The 20028-nt window shown below is 46.7% G+C and overlaps 1 protein-coding gene across 1 annotated transcript in view; it reads left to right on the top strand.

The window, feature by feature from the left end:
• PEBP4 (phosphatidylethanolamine binding protein 4) overlaps positions 1-20028 on the top strand; it is a 227025-nt gene that overhangs the window by 119802 nt on the left and 87195 nt on the right. Inside the window, exon 4 of the mRNA XM_054561342.2 lies at positions 3451-3549. Within this exon, the coding sequence (XP_054417317.2) occupies positions 3451-3549 (99 nt within the window). The remainder of the gene's footprint in view (positions 1-3450; positions 3550-20028) is intronic.

Raw genomic sequence — 20028 nt, 5'->3', positions numbered from 1 at the left:
TGTTTGTTGAGACAGGGTCTTACTCTGTCATCCAAGCTGGAGTACAGTGATGCAGTCATGGCTCACTGCATCCTCCTGGGCTCAAGCCATCCTTCCACTTCAGCCTCCTGAGTAGCTGGAACCATAGGCATGGGCTACCATGCCTGGTTAGCTTTTGTATTTTTTGTAGAGCAAGATTTTGCCATGTTGCCCAGGTGGGTCTTGAACTCCTGGGCTCAAGCGATCAGTCCACCTCAGCCTCCCAAAGTGTTGGGATTACAGATGTGAGCCACCATGCCCAGCCCCAAAGCACACGTTTGATTATATGAGTTGCCTGTTCAAACAATTTCAGTGCGTCCTGTTGCATAACAAATTCTAAACAACTTATGACATACAGAGCTTTCTGTTCTCTGATCCCAACACCCATTTCAGCTTTGTCACCCACTATTTCTTTTCAGATGCCTTATGGCCCAGCCATTCCCCAAACACCCGCCCCTGCCTTTGCACACGCCCTTACCTGTACCTAGAGAGTGCTTTTCCTGATACTTTCCTGATACTTTACCTGCCTTTGAGATCAAGCTCAAAAGACAACTCTGCAGCCTTCCTGGACTCCTGGGGTAGAGAGATTTAATCTCTCTTTTCCCTTTCCCCTCCATGGTTGATAAATGCTCCTCTGCTTAAGCATTTAGAACATCAGAAAGCATTTAGAACAACAGGGTGTGCCTGCCTCTCCCTGTCAAGGGGAGGGCCAGGACTCTTTTCCATTTACTCCATTCATCTTACTCACTTTTTCCTCTCTCACTTCCCTCTCTTCCTTCATACTCACACCTAAGTTCCCATTCAGGTTAAACCCAGCTACCACGTATTCCACACCTGTACTTGAACAGTTAAAAAGGACACAACTGTGAAATATAATACTATCTAGTAACCTACCACATACCTATGGTATAATCATTTTATCACTCTCTTAAATGACTATCTCACACCTTTTTCTGTGACCCCAAACTTCCTATAATCCTTCTTCCCCTGATAAACTTGCCTCTAACTCATTGAAAAATAGAAGCAATCGGAAGACAATTTCCTCATTCCTCACTATCTCACCTTCCAATTCTCTTGCATCTGAACCCACATCCTCTGCTTCTACCCAAGACCTAGCCCTTCACTTTCAGTCTGGATCCTGTCCCCTCCCCACTTCCCAAAGCTCTTGTAACGATCCCCTTCCTCCTCTCTGACATCTCTACCTCCCTTTCTATACTGGACCATTTCCATTGGTCTACAAACATCATCCCTCTCTTTAAAAAATATCTTGGGCTGGGCACGGTGACTCACGCCTGTAATCCCAGCACTTTGAGAGGCCAAGGCAGGCGGATCACGAAATCAGGAGATCGAGACCATCCTGGCTAACACAGTGAAACCCCGTCTTTACTAAAAATACAAAAAATTAGCCAGGCGTGGTGGCGGGCGCCTGTAGTCCCAGTTACTTGGGAGGCTGAGGCAGGAGAATGGCTTGAACCCGGGAGGCGGAGCTTGCAGTGAGCCGAGATCGCGCCACTGCACTCCTGGGCAACAGAGAGAGACTCGGTCTCAAAAAAAAAAACAAAAAAAAAAACAAAAAATATCTTGACTCTTCTTTCCTCTTTAGTTATAGCCACTCCATGTCTCAGCTGTCCTTCCTACCAAAACTTCCCTTTTTATAATCATTTTTAATAGCTATCTCTAATAGCTATCTCCAGTTCCTCATCTCCCATCTCAGCTCAGCCTATTCTAACTAAGCATCCGTCCTTTCTGCTCCACTGAAACTGGTCTTATCGTGATAACAGTGATATCCAAGTTGTCAAATCAGATTGTCACATCTGTGTCCTCATCTGGCTTTACCTTTTAGCAGCATTTGATACAGCTGATCACTTTCTCTTCCTGGAGACACTTTCTATCCTGGCTTTTGTGACACCTGCTCTCCAGGTGTTCCCCCAACTTTTTGGATCCAAAGTCCCCTTTCCCTGGGTCTCCCCTCTTCTCAATGTTAGCATGTTTTACAGTTCAGCCGTGAGACCTCTTTTCTTCTCTGTGTCTGCTCTACTGATTTAAAGGCCATCTCTGTATCAATGACTACCAAATTTATTCACCCAGTCCTGATCTCTCGTCTGAATTACAGACTGACATGCATACATATATTCTGAGGGGCATTTCAAACTCAAGATATCTAAACCAGAACTCTGAATGTCCGCCTTCAAACAGCCTCCTCTCCAAGTCTTATTTGTACCATTAAATGTCCCAGTTGCTCAAGCCAGAAACCCAGGATTCATCCTTAATTTCTCTTTCTCCATCCCCCTCCTTACTGCCCTGCCATTGAATCTGTCAGCAAACCCTGCCGATTTTACCTAAAAATACTCCCCCAACCCATCTATTTGTTTCTGTCTCCATTGCTGCCATCATAGCCCAAGATACCATCATCCTTCCCATGCTACTGCGAGTCTCCTAACTGGCCTCCTGGCCTCTTCTCTGGCCTTTGGAGATCATTCATTTTCTACTCAGCAGCCAAAAGAATCCTCTAAAAGCATAAATCAGAGCATATCACTGTCCTGCCTAAAACCCTGAAACAGTTCTGTGTCGCACTTTGAATAAAACCCCACTCCCTACCCAGGCCTAGAGAGCCCCCTGTGGCCTGGCCTCTGCTCCCTCCCCGACACCTGCCGTGTCCACCCTCCCCCTTGCTTGTCCCTGGCCACAATGGTGCTCTTTCTTGCTCCTCAAAGCCTACTTTTTTCCCACCTGAAGACCTTCATAGCAGCTATTTTTTTCCTTCCAGAACACTTCCCACCTCTCATCCCACCCTGTTTTATTTTCATCATAGCACTACTCACACGTTCCGTTGCTTATTTATTTATTTTTATTATCTGTGTCTTTTACCTAGAACAAAAGCTTCCTGAAAGTATGGACCTTACTGTCTTGTGCTCTGTTGCCTCCTAGCACCTGGAGCAGCTTCTGGCACATAGTAGGTGTTCAGCAAAGGCTTGTTGAAGAGATGAATGAATCCTGGTGTTCTTTATGATAGGTACCATTCTTGACACAAAATAAGTCCTCATATATTTGTTGAATTGACAAACAAGTCACTCCAACTACACTGGATGCTTCTTGAGAGGACCAGAGACCTGTTTTAGGTTTCCTTGATTCCTCCACGGCACCCAGCACAGCGCTTAGAACTCCCAGGTGCTTGGTATGTATATCTTGTTGGATTTATTCTTCCTCACAAAGAGGAAGCCAAGAGTCCTGCTGTCTGCTTCACAGATGCCATTTCTCTGAGAATAAACATGATGTGAGACAGATGTCACGAGAGCAAGGATAAACTGGATAGGACGCCATAGGGGCTACTCAGCCATTCTCGGTTGGAATGGCGGGAAAAGGAGGTCTGCCCGATGGTATTTTCCTATTTCAGCCATGATGCTACATTACTTTTTGGTACATGTGTTACAGGGCGCAACCTACATCCTGGTGATGGTGGATCCAGATGCCCCTAGCAGAGCAGAACCCAGACAGAGATTCTGGAGACATTGGCTGGTAACAGATATCGAGGTAAGCAGGCCAAGAGGCACTCTCTGACTCATTTGGGGTTGTATCTGGAAGATTATCATTCAGTGCAGTTCCCACCTCTCATCTAGGAGGGTTGGAGCAAGGACTTCTGTGTCCCATCTCCCCCAGCGCTCAGCTATCAGAGCTCTCCCAAGTTTTCCAACAATTTCAAAAAGTGTCCCAGGGCTAGTGGTATGCTGGTAACCCAGCTTTCTAGAAGGGTGGGGAGAGTCCTGATTTCTAGTGTTTGCTGATTTTTATGGTATAAATAAATACTCCTACCACGGGAGTGGTGATTTAATTTCAAGCTCCTGATGATTTAACAACTGACTCACACTGTTTCTGAAACGTTAACAATTGGCTTCAGCACACCACTGGATTTGGGGGCACCGAGGGGATTCTGAGACGTGCAGGTGGCAGAACTGGCCAGGGGAAGTCCTGGAGCTCCTCCCCGTGGTGGGGCACGTGGCATGAGAGAGGCACAGCCACTTCCTTTTCTTTGTGTACAGAAACAAGTGGCCGCCTCTCATCTTTGTGTCTTTGTCATCACGATAATTGTGAAGAAGCCTGGCTCACCCTCTTCACGGAGGGTCCTCAAATCTGGTGGCTTGTTTTTGCCATTATGTGGGAGGGAAAGGCTGTGTTGCCAAACAAGTTTTGGATACTCTGGGTTGAACTGAATTCATTCTGTTTCTCACTCAAGGGCTTTTGGAGCTTTTACTAGTCTAGTATGCTCTATATCATATACACTGATTTCCCAGTTGCATTTGATTATTGAATCCTTTTGTTCATGAGTGCCTGGCAGTGCTCTTTGGGGAAGTCCACACTAGCCTCAAACAGTCACGAATCTGTGCCTAGAACACCTGCAGATGGGTTTTGCAAAGAGTATACAAAGGCGTCAACTCTGTAAGATAGCGGGAACTCAGAACTAGAAAAACAAAGTTGGGATGTGGTTTGGACCTTGGCTGGCTACCAACTCAGTGACCTCTGTCGGCTCCTCTGGGCATTTCGTCTTGCTCTGTAATATGGGAAACACACTGCTGACTTGCTGTGATTGTCGTGATGAGCCAATGACTTACGGGAGCACTTTGGAAAACAGACGATTCTGCAACTATGAGGAGTTTGTGTTTTTCCTTCTAGAACTGTGGGTGGAGGAAGGGGTTTAAATCCGAACTAGCTTCTGACTATCCTGAGCAAGGCAGGGTTCTCGCACCCACTGGGTGGGAGTAGGGGGGTGAGAGGGTAGTTACCCTGGCAAGCAGCTGGTGGCCCCAGTGACCAGGGCCCCTCCCAGGGAGCTCAGGTGGACAGCCATCCTCAGAGGCAGCCCTGCCCATGGCCCTGGAAGGAGCTTCCTCAAGGGAGACCCAAGCAGCAGCTTCGTGGGCAGTGCCGGAGCCACCTCTGTTACTCCACACACTTCCCTGGCCAAACACTGCAAACACACAAAGGGGCAGAGCTGGGAGGTTTGAGCCATCAGGAAGGAGAGAGGAGCAGTCGGCATGAAAGAACTGGCATCTCCCCCTCACGCCCCAAGGCTACAGCGTTGTCATTTTCTGAACTTAGGCCTCCCCAGCGGTCTCAGGGGTGAAACACTCAAGAGAGAAGTATTGCTCTGAAGGTCACATTCACAGCCACCCCAGGCACACAGGGCTTCCTGTTAGGGAGCTCTGCTCAGAAGTCCTGAGGCCTAAGTGCAAAAGCAGTTAGGGTGGGTTGACTTCAGAATTGAGAGGACTTGGGACCATGAGGCTGCCTCTCTTCCAAGCCTGAAAACCCCCGACTCCTCCACTCGCCTCACCCCCATACTCAGAAGGGACCTCTTACAGGAGCTCTGTGCAACGAACATGAATTTAGCCTCAGCAGCCCAGCTTAGAAGTAGAACAGGTGGCAGGTGACAGGTGGCAGCTGTCCGGCAAGGCTGCTAAGCCACAGAGCTTACCAGTGCCACCTGCCCGGGTGCGGCCCTCGGCTTTCCCGCTCAGGCCGGAGGAGGCTTGTGTTTCCGTCACATTTGCACTGCTTCCCTCGTGAGTGTTCAGCAGGAAGTGGCAGTGATATCCACTTGGTCCTGCCCACCTTCCCCAAAATTCCGCCAGCCACAGAGACGGTGTCAACCAAATTCATTTAGGTCTCAGATTCTAGACCTCGACCAGAGGATGTGAAGCCTCTGATCAAACCCAGAGTACTTCCTTTGTGTTGGTGTTCACCATTGCTAAGTGGGTCTCAAACAGTTGAGTGCATTCGAATTGGCAGACGAGCTTGTTAAAATGCAGCTGCCTAGGCACTACCCCACCCGCAGACCTCGGTCGGTCTGGGGAGAACACAGCATTCTGGCTTAACAAGCATCCAGATGGGTTGAGCAGATTGAAGGAAGACCATAGAGCTGGGATGCCTCGGTCGTTCTTAACATCACTCATTTGTGGAGGAATTTTCAAGTGAAAAGCACTTTTAAAACTCCTGAAACTCAACACCACTTTGTGAAATAGACATAATCCTCATTTTATAGATGGCGAAAGCAGAGCCCAGAGAGGTTGAATGATGCCATCTCTTAGCTAGTGGGTTAGAGAGGTGAGTCTTCAATCCACGTCGCTTAGCCCCAAGTCACACGCCTTTCCTGCCGTACCATGTGGCCTGAGTTCACATCACATCTCTCCCATCAACTCCACTAGGACAGGGAGCCACTATCCCCTCTCTATAACGTGGAAGACATCATCTCTCTTGTTCCCTCCACCACCCCCGGCTCACTCCCGGAGTTCTTTTTCTAACTATCCTTTATGGGTAGATGCTTCCAGGGAACTGTCCCCAGTGAATACTATCTTGTTAAATAAAACACACTAGGTAAGTGTTTTGGACCCCATAATACTACACCCTAAATACCATCGTTACCCAAGCAGCCTCAGTAGGAAAGCCTGCCATAAAGTCTTTGCAGACAGAGAGTGACCATGGCCCTGTGGTTCACGATGACCACAGAAGCAAACTTGGTGGAACTTCAGCTGACCCTGATATTAGGGGGCCAGGTCTAACTGCATGGTGGATGAGGCCACGGCCATAGGAGCCCTTCAGTAGGGACAATTTTTTGACAGGCTATCTGGGTTGAAACAGGACAGCAACGAATTTTTAGGAATACAAGAAATATCTGTGGCACCCCCCACCTCCACTCCAAAGAGGGGCTGGCAGGGTTTAGTACGGAGTAGGATAAAGCTCTGGAACTTTGGATAACTTAAATAAAAACTAGAAGTTAGATGCCTGGCAGTAGGGACCAGGCATTAATTCATGGTACTCCTTTGTTCATTTAGTTCAAGAAATATATATAGAACACTATTCAGTATAGCACAGTGGTTAAGAGCAAGGACTCCGGAGCCAGACTGCTGTGGTTTGAATTCCTAATCTACCATTATTAGCTGTGTGATCTTGGCCTAGTTGCTTAACCTCTCTGTGTCTCAATATACTCACTCGTAAGCTGGAGATAGTAGTATGCCTAGCTCACACTGTTGTTATGAAGCTTAAGTGAATTATTTTAAGGAAAGTGCTCAGAACAATACCCAGAACACATAGTAAGCTCTACATCATTACTTGTTGTTATATTATTATTATTGCTGTAAATCAGGTAGCTAGGTTAGCAGTGGCGACACAAATGCAAACAAAATTGAGGAAGGCTCTGCCCTCACAGGGCTTTATTCTAGAGACCAAGGAAGGAATCTGCAGCACAGTGGTGGTATTACGAGACCCCCAGAGGCTGGCTTGGGGTGGAACTTCCTATACCTGTGGGTTTCCATCAACTCAGGAACAGGACTAGGCTCCAGTCTCCAAACCCGGCCAGGCTAGGACAGGCAGAGACAGATACATAAGGTATGCTATCCCACTTGGCTCCCTCTTTGAAAGGTTCTCATTGAGCAAGAAAGATTTCTAACTGAGCATTGACAGATAACATCTTTCTCCCCGACTGCAGTGTCCTTAGCACTTCCTTAAAGATGATCTTCAGTTCTGATTCCACCTAACTAATAATCTTCATGCTGAAAGCTCATTAGGATATCAATTAATTTGCATCATTCATTTTCAAAGAAACACTTATTGGTTCATCTTTTATTTGTCTCTGAAATTAATGTTCAGAGCTTTTCATGCAGATATTTTCATTAGACTTTTTATTGTTAATGGGAATATTGAACACAGGAAGATGGTATATTAATACTTTCCACAAAGAATATCATGATTGGTGACAAAGAACACTAGAACAATTAAGGAGACAAGAGTATCTTTTTTCTTCCAAAAAAGAAAATCTTCCTAGAAACCGTCAATGATTCTAAAATTTGCCCTGAATATCTTTTTTGTTTTAAGAAAGAAAAGGAAATTGGCAAGTTCATGGTTCCCTTTCATTCAGTGCCCTCAACCTTTGGCAACTGTAAATGCAACCAGTTCTGGGTTGAATTAAAACGGTCTCTAAAGGGTCATTATTTTGTCTACTTTTCTGTAGGGTTAAATTTTTCCATAATTAGAGGTTTTTTCCTAAGGGCTTCTAAGTGCTTTAGGTGAATAAGATAATGGGAAATCCAATAAACAGGGCAAGAATTATAGCTCCCTGCTTTCTAGTTATGTGGGTAGCACATGCCAGGACACTTGTGTTTGAGTGATCGGTTCCACTGCTGAGCGAGTTGTTTGACCTCTCTGAGACTGCAACTTCGCCTCTGTGAAACTGACAGAAATCCTCGCTCTTCAGGGTGGAGACAAGGAAAAAGGAAATTACATATGCAAAGAGGAGAAGCCTCCCTAGAGAGAGGCACTATAGGAAGCGGCACGTGTATCCTTGTTCCTAATCAATGGAGCAGCAGAGCCTGTAGAAATTTAAATATATCGATAAAAATAATGATATAATCTCATTTTCTGTATATCCAGAACCCCACTAATGATAATAAACAGAATAAACAATCTTTATCAGGCCTGCAGGTTCAGATGAAGAGGTCAAACCAAGGAAATGGGATTAATAATGACTTCTTTCTTTGGAGCTGTATTTGCAGTTTTGCCACTGATATTTGTGCAGTTTCCTGTGCATGCGTTGACCTGTACTGTGAGGATCCATTTTAACTAATAAGCAGCTAAAAGGCATGACTTAGGCTTCCTAACACGTAGGTTCAGATCTATGGGCCATAAAGAGTGCTTGCTGATGGAGACAGCACAGAGGTGGCCATAAACCAGGTGATTATTAACCAGACTTGTATGTGGCCACCCTGAAGGGAAAGGGAAAGAGCTTGGACTTTGGGTCAGATGAACTAGAGGAGGTTCCAGGCTCTGCCACTTCCAGGTGGGAAGGACCTCTAAGTACATTAGGTGAATAAGATAATGGGAAATCCAATAAACAGGCCAAGAATTATGGCTCCCTGCTTTCTAGTTACGTGGGTAGCACGTGCCAGGACACTTGTGCTCGAGTGATCGGTTCCACTGCTGAGCAACTTGTTTGACCTCTCTGAGACTGCAACTTCGCCTCTGTGAAACTGACAGAAATCCTCACTCTTCAGAGTGGAGACAAGGAAAAAGGAAATTACATATGCAAAGAGGAGAAGCCTCTGAGGCTCAGTTTCTTCATCATTAAAATGGGCATGATAATAATATCTATTTCCCAGCGTTCAATGAGATTAAGCCTTCTGACACAAAATAGTAGGACCTTGGTAAATGTAATTATCTCCCCTACAACCCCCAACTTTGACACCTGACCATAGCAGCTACTTATGATTTAGCAAATTCCCTTAGACAATTGGACTCAAGTTTTGCAAAGTAAAAATTCTAGACAGTGCCCAACACAGCTCATCCTTTTGCCCTTTGAAACTAGATGAGTCCAGGCCCAGCCTGGAGGACCTAACATGACTCCAGCTGGCTTTTGAGGAAACCAAAGCATGTTGGGGCCTGGAAGCGTTCCGTCAGTCCCATCATTCCACCTCTAGGGATCCCCTGTGACCTCCTGAACCAGAACAGGCTCCCTGGAGCCATCCCAGGCCACAGCCCAGGTGTGATGCTGGGCTGCAAGTGACAGCCAGGCCTGTGGTGCACTGCCCACATTTGGGGCTGCAGCCCCTTCGTCTCCAACATTTCCCACCTCTGTTTTTAACAGAAGCCAGTGCCCCTGCCATCTCCTTATCACTCACAGTCCCACTCTGCTGTCATTGTCCTGCCCTAGAGATGCTTTTGCTCCCATTCAAAATAATTTAAATAAAATGTTGCTACAAAGAGGAATATTATCTTTTGATGAATGTTTTTAAAGCCCTTTAGGTTTTCATGGTAATTTGTGATGTGAAATTATTTGGAGATAAGAGCCAAATTAGCTCTCGTAAGCTGAGGTCGCTGTGTCCTGTTATCCATGTGAGCAGTGTTTAAATATAATCAGCCCTTAGACTAATGCAGCATAATTGTTCATTTGAAATAGCTTTTTTTCACTTCATTCAATGAGTCATTAAAATATTCAAGGGATAATGCAGTGAATTGGAAATGAATTTATCATATTATCCCATACATACTGTAGTGCTTCAGGTAACTAAGGAGAAAGAGAGAGAGAGCGAAAGAGAGAGTGAGGATATGAATAAGGTATACATGCAGGAAGGGAGCCAGTATATACAGGAATATTGTAAACAAAGCTTTTTTGTTGGTTTGTGGCAAGCGTGTATAGAGAAGCTGGGGTGAAAAAGAAAGAAAATGCTGTTCTTCTAGGAGGTTTCTTTCTCTCTCTCTCTCTCTCTCTCAGCACTCTGAGATTCTGTGCTCCACCACAGCTCCACTGTTAACTTATTTTTATCAAATATGTTTATATCAGAAAGTCGTTATGGAAACCAATTCTGCCATCCAGGAGAATTCCTGGATCAGGCAGAAAACTCACTCTTTCTTTCTCTTTCTCTCTCTCTCTCTCTCTCTCTCTCACACACACACACACACACACCCCTCCATGAGACACCCCAAAGGGAACAGCACAGTCTCACTCACCCAACTCTGAACTCAGCTCTGAGGGGGCAGCTGGTGGCTCCTGGCACTCCTTCATGGGCAAAGCCAGAAAATGTACAAGACCAGCAGCCCAAATCCACCCTTGCCCTGACATGAGGAACCTGGGCTTTTCATTGCCCTCTGAGCCTCAGACACCCACACCTGAGCAGATGCTCTTAGGAAGCGATGGGGTTGGCGGTGGGGGAGGGGAGAGGGAGAGGGTGGGCAGCATCTTTGAAGCATGGTGATCCTTCCTCGGTCTTAGAAAGTTCTATCTGTTTGCATTGTTTATGCCACACTGGAATAATGTCTTCTGTTCTGGCTGCAGTAATTTAAGAGGGATAGTGATCAGCATAGGAAAGCAACCTGAATGGTCAGGTTCTGTAGAAACCACATCAGGTCAGCAGCAGCGGAAAGAAGTAGGAAAGACCAGCCTATTGGAACAACTACGGACACATGAGAAGGAATGGCCTTTAAAGAGTTAAGGAAATCTCATTGGAAAACAGAAGAGATCTTGCTGGACTCCACCAGGCAGAATCAGGACCAGTGGGGGAAGTTTTCCAGGGAAGCACATTTTGGTCCCTTATGAGGAAGAACTTTCTAAGAATTTGAACTGTGCAAGAACTGAGCACATATCCCACTGAGGAGCAGGCTTTTATTAATGACAGTAATTATCCATGGGTGAGCCAGGAAATTTTCCCACTGGGTAGAAGCCTGGTGCAGGTGACCAGTAAGGTGTGCCCCTTGGCATCTCCAACAGTGTCTCCACCTGGCATATTGTCTCTCCTGGCCACAGATACTCTTCCTATAGCTCATATCCATAGAACATATTAACAACAACAATAACTAAAGAAGAGAGAATAAAAAGGAGGAAAAGGAAAGAGGGAAGAGGAAGAAGGAAAATAAGAAAAACATCATTGATGCACTTGGCAAGTGATGCCAAGTGCTGTGCTTTACATAAGCACCTCATGTAGTCCTCATAAAAGAGGGAGGTAATGGAGATAAGAAATTGAGGCCCAGAGTGGGTAAGCAACTTGCCCAAGATGTCACAGCTAGCAAGTGGCTGCCTGAGATTGGAGCCCAAAATCTACATGCCTACTCATGAGGCCATATTGCTGCTCCAGAGTCCAAACGGGTTCCACACCCACTACCTAGGCCCAGCCCAGGTGACAGCTTATATCGGGGCCATGTGTGGGGGCTCAGAGGTGGTGGTGCTGGTGTAAGCAGTTTGGTTTGAGATTGGTGGCACCTCTACCTCTAGCCACACCTGCCTCAGCCATGCACAGTTCTGGACCAGGGCTCCAAGGGCAGTGTGGACGCAGGAGATTGATTCTCTACTTACGATGAGCAAATTGTTTACCTCCCTGAATCTGTTTCATCATCTGTATAAGAGGAAACTAAAGTCGACCTCACAGGAATGTTGAGGATTTAACGAGATAACATTTGTGAAACACCCAGCACGTAGCACCTGGTGCTTAGTAGTTGCTATGTATATGCTGGCTCTGTCCTCCTTCCATCCTTTACCACCCTCAATCCTCCATAGGAAACTTAGAAAGTCGAGCCTTCAATGGTACAAAACGTATGTCACTCCCAAGAGGTAGGGCAGGGCCTGGCCAGGAGAATGAGCTGCCTGTGTGGTTATCGCTTTAAAGACCTTGAAGGACAGAAGCCACCAGTGGGCATCAGACTTAACAGGTAGCCGTTAGGATTGATTGTTTGACCCACACTGCTCTCAGCACTGTGGCTACTAATAAAATACAATAAATAAAAAATCAAATCAAATCAAATCTGATGAGTACATTTTAGGGATTTAAAATGTGGTTTTTCTGCTGCCCAGTTGGAAAGACAAGGCCAACATATAGGAGATAATGAGAGAGCAATACTCAGTGGTTTAGTCAACTCCAAGTGGGCTTTTTAGACTCAAATTGCTGTGGGAATTGGGAGCACCCTCCTCTTCTCGGTGAGGCAACTCCTCCTACTTCAAGGCCCAGCTCAGATGTCACCTCTGCCGACAGGCTTGCTCTACCACCCCCAGATTGAGTTAGTCAGTCCTGCTGTGCTGCTGCCACACTCAGTTAAACCTCAATTAGTGCCCTCATTATTATTTATGAGTCTCTTTTCCCTCTTAGACCATGAGTTCCTGGAGAGCAGAAATGTGTCTTCTTATATTCTTAGCACTTAGCCCAGAACATTAAGTGCCCTCAGTAAATGTTGAATTAATGAAGGCATGAAGAAATGAATGAATGAATAAAGAATGAAGGAAGAGATGGGTGAATGGGTGAATAGAGGTGAGTAGGTGAATGGATATAGGGAGAGATGGAGGTTGAATAGGTGGGTGGTTGGTGGATGGATAGATGAATAGATAGATGGAGGGATGGATGGATGGATGGATGGCTAGAGGTTGGGTAGATGGGTGAGTGGATGGATGGAAGTTGGATAGGTGGATGGACAGATGCATGGATAGATAGATGGATAGAGTGATGAATGGATGGGTGGAAGTTGGGTAGGTGGGTAGATAGATGGATGAATGGATGGATAGAGGTTGGGTAGGTGGATGGATGCATGAATGGATGAATGGATGGATGGATGGATGGATGGATAAAGATTAGGTAGGTAGGTGGATGGATGGATGGATAGACATTGGTTAGGTGAGTGGATAGATGAATGAACGGATAGAGGTTGAGTAGGTGGATGAATGGATAGGTGGACAGAGGTTGGGTGGGTGGATGGATGGATGGATGGATGGATAGAGATTGGGTAGATGGATGGATGGATGAATGGATGGAGGTGGAGGTTTGGTAGGAGGACAGATGTACGGATGGGGTGGCATCACTCTGTAATGACTTCACAATGTAAATAAGAGTTGACACTCTGTGATGACTTCACAATGTAGATAAGAGTTGAAATTATGAGCAGGGCTGGAAAAGTCAGAGGATACAAGCAATTGCATTTCAGGAAAGGAACAGTGTAATTCAAAGCTCAACATTTGAATGGGGTACAAAAAAAGAATCATAAACATAAATTAAAAGACAAGATGGGTGACTTAATTGAGGCCCTTGATTGTTATAGATGTCTCTAGATTGTTATTGGAAACATCTACTAAGAGGTTCCCCTCCTATAATCTCACCATCTACAAAAATGTGAATCTTTCCTTCATGGGATGATTTCTCTAAAATCTAAATAGGATCATATTGCTTTCCTACTTGAAGAACTGCAGTGATTCCCCAGTATCTCAGGACAGAGACCCCTCTCCCCAATGTGTTATTCAAGACCTTTGAGGCTCTGAACCCTGCCTGCCCCACAACCCTCGTGTTCTCCTGCTGATCTGCTTGTAGTGTCTCAGACCTGCTCAAACCTTCTAGGCCTCTGCGGACTATTACCTGCTCTGCCCCCTCTTACAAAAAACCTTTCTGCAATCCACAAACATGCCATTGCTTTAAATGAGTTAAGATTGCTAAATGAATTACACCTCCAAGGTCCAGAAAGAGCTTAGATTTGCAATCACGAAATCATTTCCAGAAATAGGGAAGGAAAATGTGGATTCCCAAATTTAGGCTGGTAAGTGTAATATCAGTCCTCATCAAAACATCAGAATTCAAAAACAGTTTAATAAGCAGATGGTCTGAGACAATATAGAAAAGAAAACAGTGCACATTAGGAGTCAGCATAGATTCACCAAAAACAAATCATGCCTGACCACTCAGATTTCTTTGTTGGGAAATGCACTGACCCCTTGGACCAGGAAGATGCTGTCAGTAAGCACAGTACAGCTTGGCTGAGCCAGGCATTAGAACAAGTCAATTGTGGTAACCTTTTGGCCAAGGGGGAGAGATGTTGCTTCAATGACTTTTGTGTTAGGTGGGAGTTTGTGACTTGTCAACAAATCTTTCCTGAAGAGGTGACAAATGAATTAGTACCAATCTTCAAGTTGGTCCCTGGTGACATGCTGCAAGATTCTGGCCTGAGTGCCTCACCTTGTTTATATCTTTTTTTTTTTTTTTTTTTTGGAGACACAGTCTTGCTCTGTCACCCAGGCTGGAGTGCAGTGGCATGATCTCGGCTCATTGCAACCTCCGCCTTCTGGCTTCAAGCAATTCTCCTGCCTCAGCCTCCTGAGTAGCTGGGATTACAGGCACACGCCACCACACCTGGATAATTTTTGTATTTTTTTATAGAGACAGGGTTTCACCATGTTGGCCAGGCTGATCTCGAAATCCTGACCTCAGATGATCTGCCCACCTCAGCCTCCCAAAGTGCTGGGATCACAGGTGTGAGCCACCACACCCAGCTACCTTGTTCAGTATCTTTATGGATAGCATGCTCACCAAATTTTAGGTCAAAGTTTCAAGGAATAGCTAATATGACGGGTAACACAAAACAGTTAATTTTGGCAAATCAAAAGGATGTGCCTGCATTGAGAAATTTAAATTTAATAGGGATTAATCTAAAGTTCTATATTTAGGTTCTAAATCAATTGCACACATACAGAAGGGGGAAGATCTGGCATGTCAGAGGTTCATGAGGGGAAAAGATCAAGAGGAGTTTTAGCTAGTTTTGAAGCTAATTTTAATATAAATTTTAAGCTAATAATAGAACGTCAAGCCACAGTGTGGGAGTTGAGACAGTTAATATCATCTTAGGCCACATCAATAAAAGTAAAGGTTTTAGACCATTGAAGAGCTATACCTCTCCTTTCCGTGCATCTATCAGACCCCTCATTCATTCATTCATTCATTCATTCATTCATGCAGCATGTGCTTAGCACATTTTAGGCAATAGGTTTCATTCAGGCACAGCAGATCAAAAAGTTTATGTAATCAAATCCTTTTTAAAAAAAATAGACTTTATTTTTTAAAGCATTTTACGTTCATAGCAAAAGAGAGCAGAGTACACAGCGTTTCCATATACCTGCTGCCTGCTCCAAGTCTCCTCCACTATCAACATCTGGCACCACAGTGGTATGTTTGTTATAATTGATGAACTTAATGCTGGCAATCGTGGCCGGGCATGGTGGCTCATGACTGTAGTCCTAGCACTTTGGGAGGCCAAGGTGGGAGGATCACCTGAGGTTGGGAGTTTAAGAACAGCCTGACCAACATGGAGAAACTCTGTCTCTATTGAAAATACAAAATTACATGGGCATGGTGGCACATGCCTGTAATCCCAGCTACTCAGGAGGCTGAGGCAGGAGAATCGCTTGAACCCGGGAGATAGAGGTTGTGGTGAGCCAAGATCGTGCCATTGCACTCCAGCCTGGGCAACAAGAGCAAAACTCGGTCTCAAAACAAAACAAAACAAAACACTGGCGATTGCTAACAATCCATGAACCTACATCATTATCACCCAAAGTCCATAGTTTACATTAGGGTTCACTCTTGATGTTGCATGTTGTATAGGTTTGGACAAATGCATCATGACACGTATCCACCATGACAGTAACATGCAGAGTAGCTGACCTGCCCTAAAAGTCCTCCGTGGTGACCTGTATGCAGTCACATCCTTTCTGTTAAGGAGCTCCCTGTCTGGTGAGGGGAGCAGAGGAGAAAAATCAATGACTCCATTACAGAGTGGGGAGTGTTAGGATGGAGTTGAGTCCTGAGAACCGTGGAGATGAGAAGGAGGCGGGGGGGAATGTTCCCCAGAGAAGGAAACCTGTGAGCAGAGTGGGAATTCACCAGGCAACCCCGTGAGGACAGGGCAGCCGGGCCGAGGGAATAGCAGGAAGGAGCTGGCGTGTTCCAGAATCAGATGGGGACCCGTGTGGCTGGAGCAGGTGGTCATGGGGCAGCATGGAAGAGATGAGCTCATGAGGCAGCAAGGGAGACCAGGGAGGATGGTGGTTCTAACCATTTGTTAGAATCACCAAGGACGCTGCACCCAGACCAGTTAAATCAGAATCTCTGGGGCTTATTTTTAAGGCTCCTCAGGGGATGTGAATATGCATCTGGGTGAAGGGAGGAGGAAATGGGGCGTTGCTGTTCAATGGATGTAAAGTTTCAGTAATGCAAGATGATTAAGTCCTGGAGATCTGCTGTACAACACGGTGCCTATACTTAGTAGTACCATACTGTACGCTTAAAAACTGTAAAGAGGGCGGATCTCATGTTAAGTGACCTTATCACAATAAAAAAGAAAGAAAGAAAGAAAAAATGTGCATCTGAGGTTGAGAACCGCCAATGTCGGGTCTTTATCCAGGCCTGGGCAAGGAGTCTGGCACACAGACTATGGGAGGACTTCCAACAGGAGGTAAAAACTGCCTTGCATTTTTGTTGTTGTTTTCAGGAGACAGGGTCTCATTCTGTTGCCCAGGGTGGAGTGCAGTGGTGCAATCATAGCTCACTGCAGCCTCCAACTCCTGGGCCCAGGCCATCCTCCTGCCTCAGCCTCCTAAGTAGCTAGGACTACAGGTGCACACCACCAGGCCTAGCTATTTACTTTTATTTTTTATAGATATAGGGCCTCACTATGTTGCCCAGGTTGCTCTTGAACCACTGGCCTCAAGCAATCCTCCCACCTCGGCCTCCCAAAGTGCTGGGATTGCAGATGTGAGCCACCGCACCCAGCCCCTGCCTTGCACTTTTAAAAGATCTATCTAACTGCTATGTGGAGTGGCCCAAGACAGCTGTAGGAGACCATTTTGCTCCTTTGAGAGGGATGACGGTGACTTGCACCAAGGCAAGAGCCGTGGCCATGGAGAGAACAGCCTCAGAACCCCTTGTGAGGTTGAGAGCCAACAGGACGTGCCAATGAATTAGACGTGGAGGGTGAAGGATGGAGCGAGGATGGCCCCTGGCTCTGGGGCCTGAGTGAACAATGGTGCCCTTTACTGAGATGAGGATACTGGAGGCCTGGCAGGTGAGGAGACAAGGGGGAGTCTCAAGCTCTGTCTTAGACATGTTCACTCAGAGATGTCTTTTATTTTATTTTAATTTTTTATTTTTTTATTATTATTTTTTAGATGGAGTCTCACTCTGTTGCCCAGTCTAGAGTGCAGTGTTGCCATCTCAGCTCACTGCAACCCCTGCCTCCCGGGTTCAAGCGATTCTCCGGCCTCAGCCTCCCGAGTAGCTGGGATTACAAGCCCACAGCCCCACACTTGGCTAATTTTTGCATTTTTAGTAGAGATGGGGCTTCACCGTTTTGGCCAAGCTGATCTCCAACTCCTGATCTCAGGTCTGCTCACCTCAGCCTCCCAAAGTGCTGGGATTACAGGTGTGAGCCACCGTGCCCAGCCAGAGGTGCCTTTTAGATTTTAAGTGAGAGATTGAAATGAGCCTGGAACTCCCAGGAGAGGCCAAGACAGGTGGCCTGGCTGTGGGATACGAACGTGATATTTGCAGCCAAAGGGCTGCTGTGTCTTCAGGGGCCCAGTGTGTTGTGTCTGGAGATATTCAAGGAGAAGTCGTCTGCCAGAGATTGGGCAAGAGGTCGGATTAGATTGGCCCTCAGGTGCTGCGACTTTATAAACAAGGTTAACCCCAGCCCACCTAGAACAGAGCACCATCCTGGGAGGAGAGTGAGGAGAGGCAGGGAGGTCTCATGGTACAGGGCCTTGGAGGCCATGAGGGGTCTGCTCTGTTAAGCAGGAGACTGAGTGATATTCCAGAAAGAGCTTGGGGCCAGGATGGGGAAGACATGTATGCTGGGCCACTTGCTAGCTGGTGATGCTGCTCTAGTCTCTGCCGCTCTGTGGGTCTCTATTACCCTACCTACAAACAGAAACAGGGAGGTAGATTTTGGTGATAACACCAGGCTCTGACAGTTTATAATTCCATACTTGATACTCCACTAAGCAGCCCTCGACTTTTCTTTCTGCCAAAATGTTCGTACGCACAACACACTCCCCTGGGCCTCCGAACACATAAAACAAGCTCCAAGTTCCCCACGATTCCCTGCGCGCTTGCTCTCCCAGTAACAAAGTGTCTTGGAACACCGATGAGAGTGGCGTTATTAGAGGGAGAATGTGGAAGCCACTCTTATTTATTTTTGAAGGTAAATCCCTCACTGGAGCTTTATTATTAGCAACACCTGCCTGGGAACCTACTTCTCTAGTGATTTGTGACCTGTGGTTGGAACCAGTGTCAGGTCAGTGTTGCAAAGCTCAGCTACAGACCACAGAAGACCAGAGTGGGCCCTTGAGCAGGGGCGAGGCCTGAACAGCTCTCATTTTAGGACAAGGAGTCAGCTAGCAGCTTTGGGCAGAAACTGGAGAAGGACAAGCCCCATGGCAGGAGACGTGTTGGGGGCGGCTAGACGAATCCAGGAGTGCTGGGTGAGAGACAGGCTTGGCACGGGGCTAGTGGGGATGGGTGGGAAGGCCCAGGGGCTTCTTGGGGCTCCCCTGCCAACCTCCACCCAGAAAGACCACGGTGGACCTGGTGTGGAGAGATCAGAGACTCAGGGGCAAATCAGCCAGTGGCCCAGAGTCAGGAGAGCAACACCCTCCTTCTGCAGCGGGTTCTGTTGCTTCACAGAGAGACGAGGAGGAGGAACCCACAGTCCAGGGCGTTTGGGAAGAATCTGGAGATGCTGGGAGGTGGGGGGAAGGGCAACAGGAAGGGACTTCAACAGGGTAGAAGGACAGATGCCCAGAGCTCCCTGGGCTGCTGGCCCATCAAGCCCTTGACTAAGAATTGGCTTTTTCCTTTCAAAGAGGATGGAAGTCACTGTTTTCTTGTCTCAGTTGATGAACAGATTCTGGGTGGCAGGAGTCACCATAGAAACAGGTGCTATCTTAAGCAAATGAGCCTTATTAACCTTAAGAGTGGTGGAGTTTTCACAAGATTGCACATATAGGGTAGGAGGGAGAGCGGAGTTTGGTGGGGGAGGGCCACAGTGGCTGGGAGCCGGGCTGCTGTGGCTCTGGGTGTGGAGGCATATGTGTGTGCATGTGTGTGCATGCATGTGTGCATTGCATGTGTGTAGATGCCCATCTACGTGTGCTTTTGCAAAACCATTTCCCAAGGGGTAAGCTCAGGTTCTGCCTTTTCCCTAAGAAATACACATTTCCCCCCAACAAATCCTTCATCTCTTTGGGAACCAGCCTGAAGGCAGTAGAGGCCAGGGTCCCTGACGCTACCGCTCACCCTTGACCCAACTACTTTCCCCTCCGTTTCTGCATGCATCTTCCTGTCTACTTCACACCAGGAACAGGTACCTCCCTGAGGACCTGGCAGCCAGGAAGCAGGGACCTCTTTGCTCCACGAGGCGGTGTGGTACAGTGGTGGGTACAGGGATACTGACACCAGGTGGACCTGGGTCCATACAACTGCTCTGTGACTCTGAACCAGTCACCTGCCTCTGTGAGCCCCAGTCTATAAAAGACACCATGCACCCCATAGGGCTGATGTGAGGCTCAAGTGAGATCATGCCTGTCAACCTGAAGTCTCTCCCCAGCCCTCCCCGCTGTGACTAGGGGCTCACTCTTCTCAGGCACAGCTGTGACTGCACAAAGGTTGTTAATTAACCACAGGGTTAATCTTTCCCCAGCATGATCTCACTGGTCAACAGATTTCTACT

This window comes from Pongo abelii, chromosome 7, assembly GCF_028885655.2.
Source record: "Pongo abelii isolate AG06213 chromosome 7, NHGRI_mPonAbe1-v2.0_pri, whole genome shotgun sequence".
Taxonomy (NCBI): Eukaryota; Metazoa; Chordata; class Mammalia; order Primates; family Hominidae; genus Pongo; species Pongo abelii.
The sequence above is the reverse complement of the archived record's forward strand: the minus strand, read 5'-3'. Positions and strand labels throughout refer to the sequence as shown.